This window comes from Osmia bicornis, chromosome 1, assembly GCF_907164935.1.
Source record: "Osmia bicornis bicornis chromosome 1, iOsmBic2.1, whole genome shotgun sequence".
NCBI lineage: Eukaryota > Metazoa > Arthropoda > Insecta > Hymenoptera > Megachilidae > Osmia > Osmia bicornis.
Window position 1 is genome coordinate 15,949,375 of NC_060216.1, and position 15,574 is coordinate 15,964,948.

The window sequence follows — 15,574 nt, forward strand, 5'->3', positions numbered from 1 at the left end:
ATGCTTTACGACTGTTGTAGAACGAGGTTGCGAAGAAGAGAAGGATGCGGACAGAGGAGCCGTTATTCTTTTCGAATAAAAGACTAACTTTCCAAGCGAGAGGATCGATCTCGTTCGGATGGTATCGAGATTCGACCTCGATAGACGTACTTACGTCCTCTCCTCGTATCATGGATGAAACAAAATGCACCGTACATGCTTCCGGTGTAACGTTACGTTGAATTTCTTTCCACGGACTTCCGCTCGGTCTGTGCGGAAAAAGAACGGAAAATTGATTGGAACAATGCTATTTACTTCGGTTCATTTCACGACAAAGAAATTGCGAAACGTGTTTTCTCAGTTGGTTCGTCGGAAAAATGAATTCTTCTTGGTAGAACGTTCGCGTCAACGGCGTTTAATTAGGTCAGAAATCGTTAAAATTTCATTGATTCGTCATGGTAGCGTAAAAAAAAAACCAGGGGGGTAATAAATGTTTTCCAACGAATCGTTATCGTATTTTGAAATTCACCGAGGCGCTAGTCCATACGGAATTCATGAATTCCTAAGAGAATCTTCTGAAAGTTTTACAACGGATCGTTTTTATCGGTTTCTTCGAGTAGCAGTATCTTGAGAAAAAAGATAGAGAAACGACGGTTTAAAGCTAAGGAGAACGTTTCTCACTGATCGAAGCTGTTAACCCGTTGCCTGCCTCGCGTACCAACTTTTCTTTAACTGACTTTCCTTTTTCTATTGCAGATGATAGCGGTACAAGAAACGTCGGCGTTCGGTTGGTAGTGACGACAGATTCAGGACAGATCCTGAAGACTGGCTGGTCAGGGAAGAAGACTCGGTATAATACCCTTCGAAGAAGTCGCGCGAAAAGCTAGAAGAGAAGAGACAGAGACTGGCGGTGATAAAGCGGAAGAAAGAGAGGAAGAAAGTAGGCAGCGGGAAGGGTAAGGGTAGTAAGAGTAAAGGGAAAGGAAGAGGAAAAGGAAGGAAGAAAAGAAAGGAGGACGCGGCGAGATAAAGGAGGCTGGTCTCGTGGAAGGGCATCTTCCGTTAATTCAGGATCGAACCTTGGGGGTTGCGAAGGTCGCTGATGTCCGCTACGAGCCCTGCCCCTACCCCTGCCAGCTCACCGTCACCGGAACATACCGGAACCGGAGGAAGTATAGCCTCGCTCGTTACCCTACGCCTCGATCGAACAAGAAGAAGAAGACGGAATATTTTTTACCAGTCTAACCGACCATCACGCGTACTCTCGTTCGGAACTTCAGTACCACTGCTGCTGCTGTACCGCCGATCAGCTTGACCACCCCTCTGAATGTCTTCACACATCCAAAAGTCGTGCGTGGTGAGGACACAGGTTCATTTCTTCATATCTTTCATCATTTTTCTCCCTTCTCCCTTCTCCGCCCTTATATCTTCTATTAAATATTACAGCTACACTCCGATCAGAGTTTTACCGACGTATCGAACGCGAATTGACAATCGAATCTTCAGCGACGTTCGAACACAGTATTACCTCTTTGAGTGGCAGACAAATTTTGTCTTTCTCCTCGGTGTCGGGTGAGAGTTGGTAACTCTCACTGTAATTTATCATTTTCGTATTTTAAGGAGACAGAGGCGAGCGAACGTGAGACACGGACAACAAGCGTGAAATCTTGAAAAGAGTATGCGATGTTTGATCAGGCACGGCCAGTGTTTCTCGAGAAGCGGTCTGGGTCCTTATCCCAGTCGGAGAAACGAGGTCGATGGATGATGGTCGTTGTTTCTGTATAATGACCTTTGCTTAGAAAGCATTTTCTCCGAGCTACTTTTCATTTCGTTTTTGGAAAACCTATTGCGAAGATGGATCCTTAGGTAGAGAGTAGGATTAAATTCTAGAAACTCAATGTCATGCCAGTTAAAGAGGTAATACTACGATACGTATGTAGATCGTATTTAGAATATTTTCTTTTAACCCGAAGTCTGTTTACTGCTTGTGGAAAAGTCAAGAAAAGAATGAATAGGTGGAAGCTCGGATAAACGTTTAAAAATCGAGGAGACAGCAGCGAGCATTGCCGCACGATCCCATGGAATTCGATTTAATATCAGAAGGAAATTGACAGAATTTCGCAAAAGGTTGCTGACGCGTCGTACAGAGTCGCATTATTGAAACGTTGGAATGTTAAAGTTTATATTGGAAATCGCATCGAATTTCGGCCTTTGGTTCTGTCAGCTTTCGATACAGATACGATCGTGACTATTCGTTCGATTGGTAAATAGAAAAAACAAAGAAGAACATTGGAAAGCTGTATAACAAAGAAATTACTAGGAAGAAATATTTTTACAATTTTATAAAGAACGCGTACTTGACTTTCAGTCTATGGCAATATCACGAAACAAATGAAATGATTTAATTTAGATGAAAAAATGGGAGCAGCGAAATTTGATATCACGCTCAGCAGGTGTAAAATTAGGGGTGAGATTCGCTAAGGGATGGAAACTCGAGGAAATAAAGAAGCGAAAGGGTCGAGAGAAAGAAGAAAGAGGGAGATTTCTGTACGACGCGACGGGGGTAGCTCGAGAAGCGGAGCATGGAAGTTGCAAATGGGGAAAGTTACAGAAAAGTAAGGATCGGGGAGAGTTTTCTGTAAGTAACCGATGCGATGGTCGAATTCGCGAGGGATGCTTTCGAAATGAACTCTTTTTAGCGATTGAAAGTTTGTCTGGATTTTTGAAATATTCTTGCTCTAACCTTTCGCTCTAGCTCTTTCCCTTATTTCATGAAGAAGATAAAACACAAACCACCCTCCGATACTCACGGTGTTTTACCGTTACAGATTTAAATGGCTGATTGTGAGCGATTGATGCTTTGTTTATATAAGGTAATATTTTTTATATTATTGATTATTTTTTTTCTTTTTGTTTGTTTTTGTTTTTCCTTTCCTTTAAGTCATTTGAAATATGATGGGAATGGAAAATATCCTCTCGTATAATCTCTTTCGTTACAAGGCGATACATTTTCAGCTGAAACAGAGATAGAATTTTGTAGATTGTCGAGTTTCTTCCATGCACTCGTGATCTCAACATTTATTACACGCTGAAGTCATTCATTTCGTGACCTACATATGAAAATTCCGATGGGTTTACTCCTTCCCGGATTTGATAGCGAACAGATTGAATTCGATAAACGAAACTACTCTATATTCATCGTGCTTCTCCTCAAAACTCCCTCGATTAGCTCGAATTTTGATTAGCTGATTTAACCTTTTCCGTTATAACAAGGATTTCGTTGGATAGTTTTCACACACAGAGTACGGAACGTCTCGCCTTGTTTATCCGATATTTGCGGTTTTCTAGGGGAATATACTGTTTTTCTCTTGTTCGAGAGCCGCCTCTCGACGATACCCTATCGCTTTTCAATGAATGAGATTCCATTCGCCGTAATTAACAGTTATCCGTTACATCATTACTGAAAGTAATTTCTCTGATACTCGATACGTTCGTCTTGAAAACGATATCGTCGAACAAGCCGTTCAAAACTGTGATTTCGTTCAACTCGCAAACTAATTGTAAGTCACCTCTAATTAATTGTACAACTTCCGCTAAACTTGGTCGAGTCTGACGAAGCTAGGATTAGATAGAGAAGGTAAAGGTGTATTTCTTCTCTCCTCTCGATATTGTGTTCAGCGGGTATCGAACCAATTTTCCAAAGTTTTCTCGATGGTAGATCTGGTCCGAGTGTTCGAAGAAACGATTTTCCACGTTTCCTTTTCCTGGTTAAATTCCCATCGTTTCGTAGACGGAAATACGATGCCCGATGCTTCTGTCACGATATCGTTTTATCTCGGCAGAGAATCGTTATTTATTCCCGAGGATCAAATAGAGAAGAGAGAGAAAGAGGAGGCTTTGTCGAGTCTCGGACGGTGTTTCAAAGGGTTAATTAGTCGAATACCGTTCCATCCTCCTTCTGATCCTCCGATTCTTCCACTACCATCAGGAATAAGTCATCGAACGGTGCGGGTGTTTTATTTGTATTTTAATCGATCGCTGATTTATCGAGTTGCAGGGGCTTGAAGCGACATTGAGTGACAGCAAAAAGAAGTACGGCGACAAGGTGAATGCACTTCTGTCCGCCTGGGAGCATGTCACCAATTTCATTCCTGGGGCAACGCCAGAGGCCACCCAGTCTCTCATAGAATGGGCTCACAAGTGAGTATTCGCGTCGATCCTCCTATCCTCCTATATTCGTCGAAACCGTAGCAATTATCCATCCTCGCGATTCCTCCTCTCCTTCCTTTCCCTTCTCGTTATTCTTCGCCTCTGAAACTAACGATGTTGCGCGCAGACACTGTTTCGCTTCTTCTCTGTCTTCTTTCTTGCGTTGCATCGCGATGGAAAAAAAAAGAAGAAGAAAAAGATACTTGTCGTGTCTGAAATATTATGATTGTTCCTGGTTCGCTCTTTGTCGTAACAAATTTGCAACTACAACTTTGACGATATATTTGTGTTGCAGACACACGTTGAAACTGGTACTGCGCGGGGAGTGGCCAAAGTTGTCACCCGCGACGAAGACGCACCTCAGTGTAACGTTACAGAGGTGCGCCTCTCACCTGGTGCAACACCCCGCTGCACCCAGGTGTACTGCCCTGATAGCTCTGGTGCACAATCCATGGACTCATCCCGCTCTCGACAGCATACTTAACGGCCAACCGGATTCCGAACATGAAGAGGGTACTATGCCGCACAAATTTATTTCCCTTACCTGACTTGCTAACCCCCTAGCGATCGGAAGTCCAACTTTTCGTTTGAATATGTACACCATCTGACGTGGGTCTAATTATCCTAGTATCTAAGACATAGAACTGTTAGAAACTGGTAGCCTTGCTGATGAGTCCATTAGGGAGCACAAGACGTTGCGCGCCTTATCCTCCTTCCTTCCTTCCTTCCTTCCTTCCTTCCTTCCTTACTTCCCTTTCTCTTCTCTTTCCTTCTCTCCTCTGTTTAATCATCGTTGTAAGCTAATGAGACATGGATAACACGGATCAAACACAATTTTAGTTGAGCATCTGAAAGAACCGTTAATTTACGATTTATTGTAATTTCTCGGTCACCTGTAGATTCGAAGAAGGAATATCCTGACTTCTGCTCGCAAAGGGTCTATTGTCTATAATAATTGTGTTTGTGTTTTTGATCGACAGAATTCTGTTGTTCGGAGAAAGGTGAACTGCTGACAATGAGGCTGAAAATACTTTGCGAGGACCGCTGCGAGGATATAGCGGTAAACCTCGCCGCTGCCTGCGTACGTTCTCTCCGAAGGAGCGATCGGTTGCGTTCGCTCTCGGATTCTCATCACGTTCATTACATGATCGACGTCTATATTGTCCTCTTGTATAAATTGAAACGCACGCAAGATATATTCGCTCAAGTGAGTGTCACTTACGAATAAGAAATTAAGCCAATTCGTTTGCTTTTTGTCGGCGACAACAGGCCGCGATGGACAGTGACGAAATAATCAAGCATAGGAATGAATTTTTCATTGTATTATGGTGAAAAACATATTTTTTCAGTTAAAATTAATGGATCTCAGCGACGGATTGGAGCTGGTCCAAAGACTCAGTGGTGAAAGACCGACAAAGTATGGGACTGCACGGGTTTGGAGAAATTCGATAAAAGCTGCTGAATTGGTTGCACAATATCTCGTTACGGCTGGTATGGTACGACCTGTGCCAGAAACGGGCGCGAATATTTTGGAACAAATTCTAAACTCTTGGGCATTGTTGCATTCAAAGTTGAAAGATGTTGCGCCCACGTTGCCGGGAATGATAAGAAAATTGATCGAACCTGCCGAAAGTGCTCAGCACATTTATATATTTTGTGCGGTACTTGCAAAACACGTGAGCATCATTTATACATGAAATAATTACACTTGACATACATTACTGGCTTACAATACTATTAGGTTGTTACAAATGAAATTGTCCATGTATTCTCAAAGTTTTTCAAATAATATTCCATTGATCAAACTGTGTTTTAGAAACAATATTCATATGAAACAGCTTAATAATTCATTGAAATTTTCATCTACACTTATCTGAGAGAATAAACGGAACGTTCACAGGCTTGTTTGTTTTCAATTACAGTTTGGCGACAGTATAAAGCCTCTGGTGATCGAACTGTACATCAGGGCGTTAACGACGGATATGAACGAGTTGGAGAGCCAGAAGACAAAATCCGACACGGAGAAGGTTCGCGAGACCGCGAAGCGTTTGAGCACACAGTTTCTTAAACTAGCCGACGTGGTTGGTAGTAACATCGGTATAGCTCGAGAATGCGTTCTCACGGCGTTCTCGTTGCATCCTACGAGAGCTTGTTACGACAGGATCAAGGAAATCGCTGTAGCCTGTGGAAAGACGAAAGAAGACGGAGCTTCGAACGGAAGCGACGCTGTGAGCGAAAAATTGAAACACGTGTTGGAGAACAATCATTCTACCGCGGGGTTTAAAAAACCGGACAGCAATATCAGTGAAAAGAACGAAGGAATCAAAGCCACAAACGTTGAATCGCCTTCCTCTTTGTGTGGCTCTTCGTTACTCGCAGTTTCGTCGTTGAACAATTCATCGCCAGTTGTGTCCAAGAAAAACATTGATTTTCAAAATGGACAAGTGAGTAAGAGTTTTGAGCGAACGGATCAATTGCTGAAAAGTCTTTTAACCAGCTCGAAAAAAGCAGATTCCACGATTTCGGGTAACGACAGATGTCCTCTGCATCCAAAGAGAGACCCACTGTCCAACGAAACGTTGGGTGAGCTTTGTTTCAATTGCGGCGAATTTACCGGGAACGATATATCGAAAAGTAAAGCACCGGAATCGAACGAAACGACGTCTAAAAACGTGGAGAGAACACTGGACGCTTTGATTCTGATCAAAGGGGACGCTGTCACGGGTTCTGCGAACTACGACGAGAAGTCGGTGCCTAATCAAGTTCTCGACGCGGAGAAACTCGGTCTCTCTCCACAGCTTTGCGACGATTTAGCCGTTGTTTTAAGCAGTCCTCGTTATCACATGCTTAGCTGGGTTTTAGATTGGAAAGAATTGAACAGTCTATGCGAAAGATATTTGGAGAATGCAGAAGAGATGAGGAATACCAATAAAGAGTTGAAATATCTGAACATTGATTATTCGCAGTTTAAGGATTGGCCTTCCGAGGACGACACTAAGGATATCTTCTTTGGGATCGAAAAAGGGTACGAACAATGGGTTGATTTACCTTCGGATAATTCGGAGCAGTTCGGTAGCTTTCAGCCTGCGAGTAGTTACAAGAGGGCTACAGCCAGAAGAAGTCTCGACGACACCACCACTGATTCGGATAGCGGTAGTATCCTGCGTATCAGAAGGTCGGGGAAACAGAGGAAGATTCATAGATTAGAGTCTTCTGAAAGCGAGTACGATAGCATAGAACGTAAACCGAAACATTTTAGGAACAGAGTCAGCTCGGTTTCGGATAGCGATAGCAACACGCAGGATAGTCAAGCGGACAGTCTCGGCAGCGGTGGTTATCGGTTGGAAGTGAAGAAGAAGCCGGGCAAATTGTCCAATAAGGAGACGAGCAAAAAACGTTCGAAGGCTTCGAAATTGACTGCCGAGTCGGTGTCGCATTTTCATATGCTCATTAATGAAAACGTTAGACACGGGAACACGAACGAAGACGCGAGCGGTTCTGATGTCAGCAGTAACGATATTATTACTTTGTTCTCAGCCGATATGGACGAGAGTAAACGAGAGACGATAAAAGGTTCGGCTTACACGGCAGCTGCTCCACTGATAATCACAGAGAGAAGAAGCGATCCGGCTGTACTTAAATCCTTGAGAATGTTCAGGCCACAAAACTCGAAGAAACCCACCAGGATCTCTCAGATATTACAAAAGAATCTTTTGAACAAGAGTAAGGACAATAATAACTTAGAAAATAATGCAAACAGCGTGGCAAAATTTGCACCGATGCTCAGCACTTTGAACTTGAATCCAAAGATCGTGCTGACTAGAGCGGACGAAGTCGACAGGAAGTTGATTCGTGCGAAGAAGCAGCAGCGATTGAGTAGCGGTGATATTACCAGCGAGCTGATGAACATTCAGAAAAATATGCCATTCTCTCCAAACAAGAACGCGATATCAACCTATCAAAAGCAAAAAGGAAACGGAGGTACCATCACTGGCAAGACGGATCTATCTTCCACCGATAGGCGAGACTTGAATTCTAAATCGAATTTAGGGAAACGAAAATTTGACATTCTCGCGAAAGCTGTTAGAGATTCGGATATATTGGCGAAGAATGTACCAGGCTTAAATTCGTTGGACATGATGGTACCGCCAAGGATGCGCCCTACCGTAAACGTTGTCCAGCTCTCTAGAAACATTCCACAAAGTCCGAATTCGGGCTCCGTTAACAGCGGGAACACGCCTCCAAGGCCAAATAGAACTCCTAGCGTTGCTGGAAATATTCAGTTACCCGGCACACCCTCTTCCGGTGGGCATGACAGCGGCGTTGGCATGAGTCCGGCCGGTCAGACCCCTCCTTCCAGATCATCGACTCTTCCAGACGTCGGCGAAGAGGCGAATCAACCACCGGATAGCTCGCCAACTTCCTCGACCACCACTAACGTTTCTAATCAGCTCGAACCGGATTCGAGTCCCAGAGCGGTACCGATTCGTCGAAATCAGCCGAACCAGTCGCCTAAAAAATCTCCTTCTCCTTGTTCCGCCGTCACAACCACCACAACTACAAGCACCGGAATCTCTTCGACGGCCATCAACTCGGAACAATTGCAAATCGTTTGCAAACCGGACGGTACTTACCAGTTGGCCTCTGTAAATCCAAACATCGTATCCAATCAGAGGAATATTCTTAATTTGCAGAATGTCGATGATGGGAATATCGGTACGTTTTCTCGACAAACGCAAAGAACAACGGAAAATACGAACGCGAACAGAACCACGTACGACAGGTTGACTTCCTCGTCCACTAAAGTCAGTCCGCAAACTGGTCAGAACACCGGCCTACCAAAGTTTCAGCAAGCTTTTGGTAAAACTATATACACCCTTTCAACGGATACTTCAACGAGCGGCGCTTCAGAAACGCTAGTTCAATCAGTGTCGCCGCAGAAAACGACAAACTTGTCCAAGGCGGTACAAACGTCCGTGCCTAATTCGCAACAAACAAACCCATCTCCGGGAATTAACGTACAATCCATCGCAAACATTCCGAATACGTTGCAATTATCCACTAGCAGACAAATATTGAATATCGTTCAGAATTCTGGAAACAACACGAACGTGGCAACCAGTCCGAACGCTAATCAAACGTTGACGCAGCTGGTGCAAAGCGTTCAGAATGCTTCACCTGGTGTGATTTACACGCACAAAATCCCTGTTACAATATCCACCACGAATCCAAGTCAATTGAACATCATACCAACCATTTCGCACGCGAATTCCATACCACCTGGAAGAACGCCGGTAGTCAAATTGAACATCATTCGTGCTCCTTTGAGACAGCAGAACATTACTGGGGCTATTCAGGCGGTTTTAACTACTCCCAGATTACAGCAGCAGCAGCAGCAGCAGCAACAACAACAACCACCACCACCACCACAACAGCAACAACAGCAGCAGCAGCAACAACCACCATCCGTTAGAACAGACAGTTTACTCGGCTCCCCTATTGAAGTGCCCAATCAAGTTAGCTCGACCACTTTGGAACAGTTAAGGGAATTTGAAAGCGTTCTGGAACAAGTGAAAGAAAGAAGCACCATTCAGCCACAGTCCCATCAAATGATATCCACAGCGGCCACGACTACCGTGCAAACGCAAACCACCACTCAGCAAACCCAAGCCAGCAAGCAACAACAGGTTTCCGTGAGCGCATTAGCTCAACAACTTCTAATGCCTACGCAGCAAACCACCGGTAATGATTTTGCGAGTAACGGGAACACAGTGAACTTTCAACAGGATGTATTCTCTCAAAAAGTTTCGTTGGCTTACGCGAATCAGAACACAGGAGCCACAGCCGCCGTTGCCGCTGCTGCTGCTGCTGCTCCTAAAACTCCAAATTCAACTCCTGTCGTCGTGGTGACGAGTTACTGTCAGCCTGCGGCTTCACCCGCTCTGAGCGTCACCTCGCAAAGCTCTTCCAGCCCCTGTGTTACACCAGCACCAGCGCCTATATCTGGCAAAACACCGCCCACTCCACCGTCCTCGAAGACGGTGAAAAAGTCGGCGCCGAAAACCGTGAAGACTAGCGCGACCAACACGTCAAAGGCCTCACCGATTCCGAAACCGCAACAAAAGCCCCAAGAGGACGAGCAAACTGCTCAAAGAATCTACGCTATCTTGGACGAGTACGCGGAACAGCTTCGCAATTCTCCAGATCTTAACAACAAACCCGCTCCAAGGAGAAGATCAAATCCACCGACGAATCCTAGTCAATCCTCGAAAAGGAAAAAGTCCAATGCCAACAAAACGAAACCTGTTGGACAGCAAAATTCGGAACTGAGTCCGAGTACGGATGATCTTGGGAGGACCATGGGTAGCGAAGACTCGTCCAGTGGCGTGGTACACGTGCAAGATAGTCCAGCAGGCTTTTCAGCTCCGGAGGAACCTACGAATAGCGTTGGAAACGTGACGGATGCGTCTGCCGAGGTTCGAAATTTGACCAACGACTCGAACGATGGTGTAGAATTGAACGTTAAAAGGCGAAATCTAATTTTTGCGGAACCTGGTTCGGGTCAGCCTAGAGCTGTGATCGTTCAAGAAGCTGTGCAGACTAGTTCCGTTAGCGTTAGCGAAGCTCTGGCCTCTGTCACGGGAAAGATGGGAAGCACTGCTGTCCTTGTTCCAGGTACTAACTACATCTTACCGATGAACCTTATGAAAGGAGGTCAACAGTTCACGATAGTGTCCAGTGGATCGAAGCTTCTGGCCACTGTACCAGCTACCGTTCGAACCACCGGGAACACTGGAGTTTCCAATACTCTGGTACTCCAATCGTTTCTGAATCAAGCCGGAAAGATCATCTCGCAACCGGCACAGGTGAAGCAGGTTAAGATACCCACTTTGCAAACGCTATCGGGCAATCAAACTCTGGCTACCACTCAGAATGTACAAAACGCCTCGGTAGTGATCCCGCAGCCTGGAAATGGCGGCCAGTTTGCAGGAGACACAACTGTAGAGAAGAATAACATTATCGGCGACTTGAGCATGGCGAAATCGGATCCTGTAAGTGGTACAGTCAGCGTCGAATCGACGACGAACGCCATCGTCGTGAACAAAAGCAATTCTACGATCGGTTTAATTCAACGTAATCTAAACGAGCCTGCGGAGAATCAACAGATATGCGGCGTGATCACGAGCAATCCGAACTTGGCTCTTCAGGGCACCCGATTGTTCAATTCTTCTATACACAAATTGTCAACACCGACTCTGAAATCGGACAACGTGGTGTGTCTGGCACCCGCGGCAACGATCACGCACACAGCTGAGAAAAAGTCACCTCAAGAAAGTCAGTGTCACAACGAGAAGCCAGTTTCCATTCAGACTGGTGCAACGATCGCTCTTGCTTTCACCACTCAGTCAGACGTGTCTATGCTGAACGATGCTCAGCAGCAACAACAGCAGAAAGATACGAAGGAGGTATCCACGGAATTGATTCCTGGTGCTAAGATCATCTCCCCGAAGACGGTGAAAAGAAAAATCGACGACACTATGGGTATGTCGGAGAACGTTCCGAAAACCTTGATCACTTCCAACTCTGTCGTTTGTTCGAGCAATACCACGACATTACAGAATAACAGAAAAATTGGTTAGTGTCTTTGCCAAACGTATTTCAAAGTAATTGGAATTGTTAGAAAAGCGGTACAAAGTGTCTCTAGAAATGTGTTCCTGTTCATTTTCTATGGATTCTTATAAACAGTTTTCCACTAAAAAGCGTACCAAAGTTGATGTTGATTTTCTTATAGCACATTTTTAAAGACACCCTGTATACCTGCACCATTGTCGGAAGAATTTCGACTCGTGTCACTGCCAAAAAAATTCTTGTACAATTCTTGTAAGGTAATTTTAACAGTTGGCCATAATCGTGTCACGATAACCCTGGCTCAAGGGAACATATGAAATAATATCGAGCGTATGTTTCTGTTTGCAGATTCTATGTCTACGATAACGGTCGCAAGCAAACAGTCAACAGGAGGAATCGATAACGCGACACAGTTTCTGGTGACCGGTGGTCCGAGTAGCTCCGACAGTCAGGAGTCACCTGTACAACAGTCTACCGAGGGTATCGACGTATCGTGCAAAGTTGGGAACGGTTTGCTGTATGGAAACGCTAGATTACAAGAAGCCTGGGAACCCGAAGGCAAAGTATCGCCGGATACACCCTGGCGATACGTGCCTACCTCCACCAACTCCTTGAACATCGAACCTTTGAATTCAAGATATTCGGACAATTCGGACAATGTTCAAAGCGTTCTCCAAATCATCAACAAAGGTCAAGGTATCGAGATGGCGAGCGGACAAATCTATCAGACAAACACGAAAAAGTATTTCATGAATCACACTTTAGAACCATTCCAACAATACTCGAATAAGAGTAACGCGATGAAAACGCAATTGAACCCTAGATTGGATCGGGAATTATTACAGCAGAAAATGGAGAGGAAAGCGGCAGCGATCGAGCGCGAGATGAGGCTGCAGAAAAGTCTATCCGAGGAATGCGAAGATTTAGGCGTTGATGAACCAAGCACCAGCGATTTGTTCCCCGAGGCGGATCTACTGTTCGACACGAATCACTCGCCGTCCTTCGATCATTCTTCCCAGGATGCCTCCTGCAGCCAACCTCTAGGGATGAAATCGTACGGTAGTTCGTATTTTCGTTCTCTCGACTCGTCGAGCGGTAGCAGGGATGCCAGTCCAGTAGCCGATTTCAAAGCAAACGAGCGTAAAAAGAACAGCAACCAACGGACGAGAAATTCGAAAGACTGCTCCTCGAAGAGGTCGAAAAGAGACAAAGCGGAAGAGTTGCACTTGGAGAATCCGGCTAAACACATGCGTTTAACCCTGGATAATTTAAGTCAGGACGAGGCGTCGAACAGTACATCCGACATCTCGAGGCTCTCGCCGACTAATCTAGGATCTTTGGAGAGCGACTCGTTGAAGGACAATAGCAGAGTGAAGATGATCTCGAGGAATGGTTCGAAGGAAGGTTCACCTAGTAGCGTGTCTAGCATTCCATCTAACATGAAATTAGATATCGATCTAGATTCGGAATCGTTACCTCCTAGCATCAACGTGAATAACGCGTCAGCTGCTAGCTCGGGGGACGAAAGTTTAACCCTGCTGAGTGGCACTACCGCCGACGTGACCATACCCTCTCCACTCTCGCCGATCGCTGGCCCGATGCTCTCGACGCACAAGTATACCTACACCAACAAGAAACGCATCGCATCGAAGGTAACGAGAATGGATTATCTCGCCTGGGAAAGTCCGATGTCCGAGAGGACGAGATCGAGCAGCGACGAAGAAGATTCGAGCGTCAGCGAGTCGATAGGTAGTCAACCGGAGGAGAACGCTTTGAGCAACGGGCTCGAGGACAGTGTGCAAAGTCTAAAATCGTTGTCGAGCGAACGACGTTGTAGCAGTTACTTTAAGAAAAAGGACAAGCTACAGGTGAACGCTAGGGTAGTGTTGAATCGAACAGATCACAAGGCTAGTAGTCTGTCGAAACGTATAAAAGCGAACGAAACGATCCAGGATTCGGTGATGGTATCCAGTGATAAGGCTTCGGAACCTTCGGACGACGAGACGGGAAATATAGCATTGGTAGAGCCTGACTGTCGCGCCAGACGATCCAGTTTGCGAGGACACGTTAAAAAAGGTTGCGCCTGTTGCAATGGATCTCCGGAAAGACCGAAGAAGAAATCGGTCAAGGCGGATCACTCGAGATTAAAGAAACGGCTTTCGTCGAAACAGGCTGGAAAGAAAAGGTAGTCCTAGCGTTCCAACGCTCGTCGACGGAGCATTGCGTATTTGATCGTAAACAGGAAGATGACAAGGAAGAAGAGAAAGAGGAATAGGAAAAGGAGTTTTCATACGCTTGGACGTGTTCTTGTAGTTTCCACTGAAGCGAAGAAAAAGCTAGAACTAGACCAGTGGATAACGCATCGATGCAGTCGATTTTACATGAAATATTTTGCTTGGATCGAACGATTATTAATCCATGATAATTACAAGCATATTGTACATATAGTAGCAAATACACGGGAATTTTTAAAGACGCTCGTGATTTCCCGTTACTTGGCGCATGCCTATCCTCGTCTATAGGCAAAACGGGCGTAAGTTAACGTTAAATTCAGTTTTGTCGATGAGCAAAGAAGAAACGAACAGTTAGCGTTTCTTCGAGAAGAATAGATTATCCTTTTACCACTAGATGTTACTACGATATTAGATATAAGAAACGCAGATTATTATTGAATGGCAGACTTAGATTAAATCGTTAAGATTATTAGAGACGCAATCTAGTCAGAAGATAAGGTTTGTGACGAGGTTTGTAGGCGTGTTCGTGAAAGGCTGATAGAAGAAGAACGAATGAAATCGTATGAATGAGAAATCGATGCTGAGAGGATCGAACATGTGTAATAAACGAAGAAACGTATCCAATTATCGATAGATCCCCCTCGCAGACTAAAGAATTTATAAATGATGAAAATGAAAAATAAGAAAGCCTGAAATTCATAATTCTGTCTACTTGTATGTATGTATATTGTCGTGGTGATGCTGTTCCACGTTTCTTACACGGTGTGGTCAGACTGAGGAGTAGACGAATAATATTATTCTATTAGAGATCTTGTTTGGTGAAAATTAACGGTAGCAAAATCATGCATTGAACTTTTGCCTTTTTCGCGTAAACGCTTCTCGGTAACTTTAGAAATCTTAACTTTGTAATCGATACACATACGATCCTTGTTCAATTGTGTAGTATGCCAGGAGCAGCGAAGAAAGATCGGAAAGAAAACTCGAGGAAAACCAAATAAAAGCGACGAAATTAGAAATGATATCGAGAAGAGAGAAAATACGAGGAAATATGTATAGGAAAAAAAGGTACATACCTATAGTATATTGTATATGCTAACAGAAAAACTTGTGTGTCGTACGAGCCGACCATACCTTGTCACGGTGCATGTAAAGAAAGGGAAATAAGAAAAGTAAAAAACAAGAATTACCCAAAAAACTGTACATTACGTAGATAATTCATTAAAAGTATAACATTATATCGCTGCACTTTAGTACAAAATCGCTTCACCTTGTTTCAGAATGACAAGTTTATATCATCATTCGGTGTGCTATCGTGGACGCGTGAATGCCTGCAATTTATTATTCTAAACTGTAAAACGTAAAAAAAGGAACACTCTTGTAAAGGTTGTGTAATTAAGGCTACAGAAACACTGATCAATCTGCGTACACGTCTCGTTTTGCGCCTCGATCGTATTATGTCCGGCGTATATATATATATATATATATATAAAAAAAAAAAGAAGGCTAGAATATTCGTTAGTCGA

The 15,574-nt window shown here is 44.3% G+C and overlaps 1 protein-coding gene across 9 annotated transcripts in view; it reads left to right on the forward strand.

Annotated features, from left to right (window-relative positions):
- Positions 1–15,531, forward strand: part of LOC114871918 — a 28,054-nt gene extending 12,523 nt beyond the window's left edge. For 4 of the 9 annotated variants that reach the window (XM_029178500.2, XM_029178499.2, XM_046286708.1 and 1 more), the window contains 7 exons: positions 736–1,348; positions 4,037–4,179; positions 4,484–4,701; positions 5,169–5,395; positions 5,538–5,864; positions 6,111–11,823; positions 12,166–15,531. In XM_029178500.2, coding sequence (XP_029034333.2) covers positions 1,307–1,348; positions 4,037–4,179; positions 4,484–4,701; positions 5,169–5,395; positions 5,538–5,864; positions 6,111–11,823; positions 12,166–14,006 — 8,511 coding nt within the window. In that variant the 5' untranslated portion in view covers positions 736–1,306 and the 3' untranslated portion in view covers positions 14,007–15,531. Of the gene's footprint in view, positions 1–735; positions 1,349–2,807; positions 2,853–4,036; positions 4,180–4,483; positions 4,702–5,168; positions 5,396–5,537; positions 5,865–6,110; positions 11,824–12,165 lie in introns of all 9 variants that reach the window. The other 5 variants (XM_046286719.1, XM_029178503.2, XM_029178505.2 and 2 more) reach the window with 5 other exon arrangements.
- The last annotated feature ends 43 nt before the right edge of the window (positions 15,532–15,574 follow it).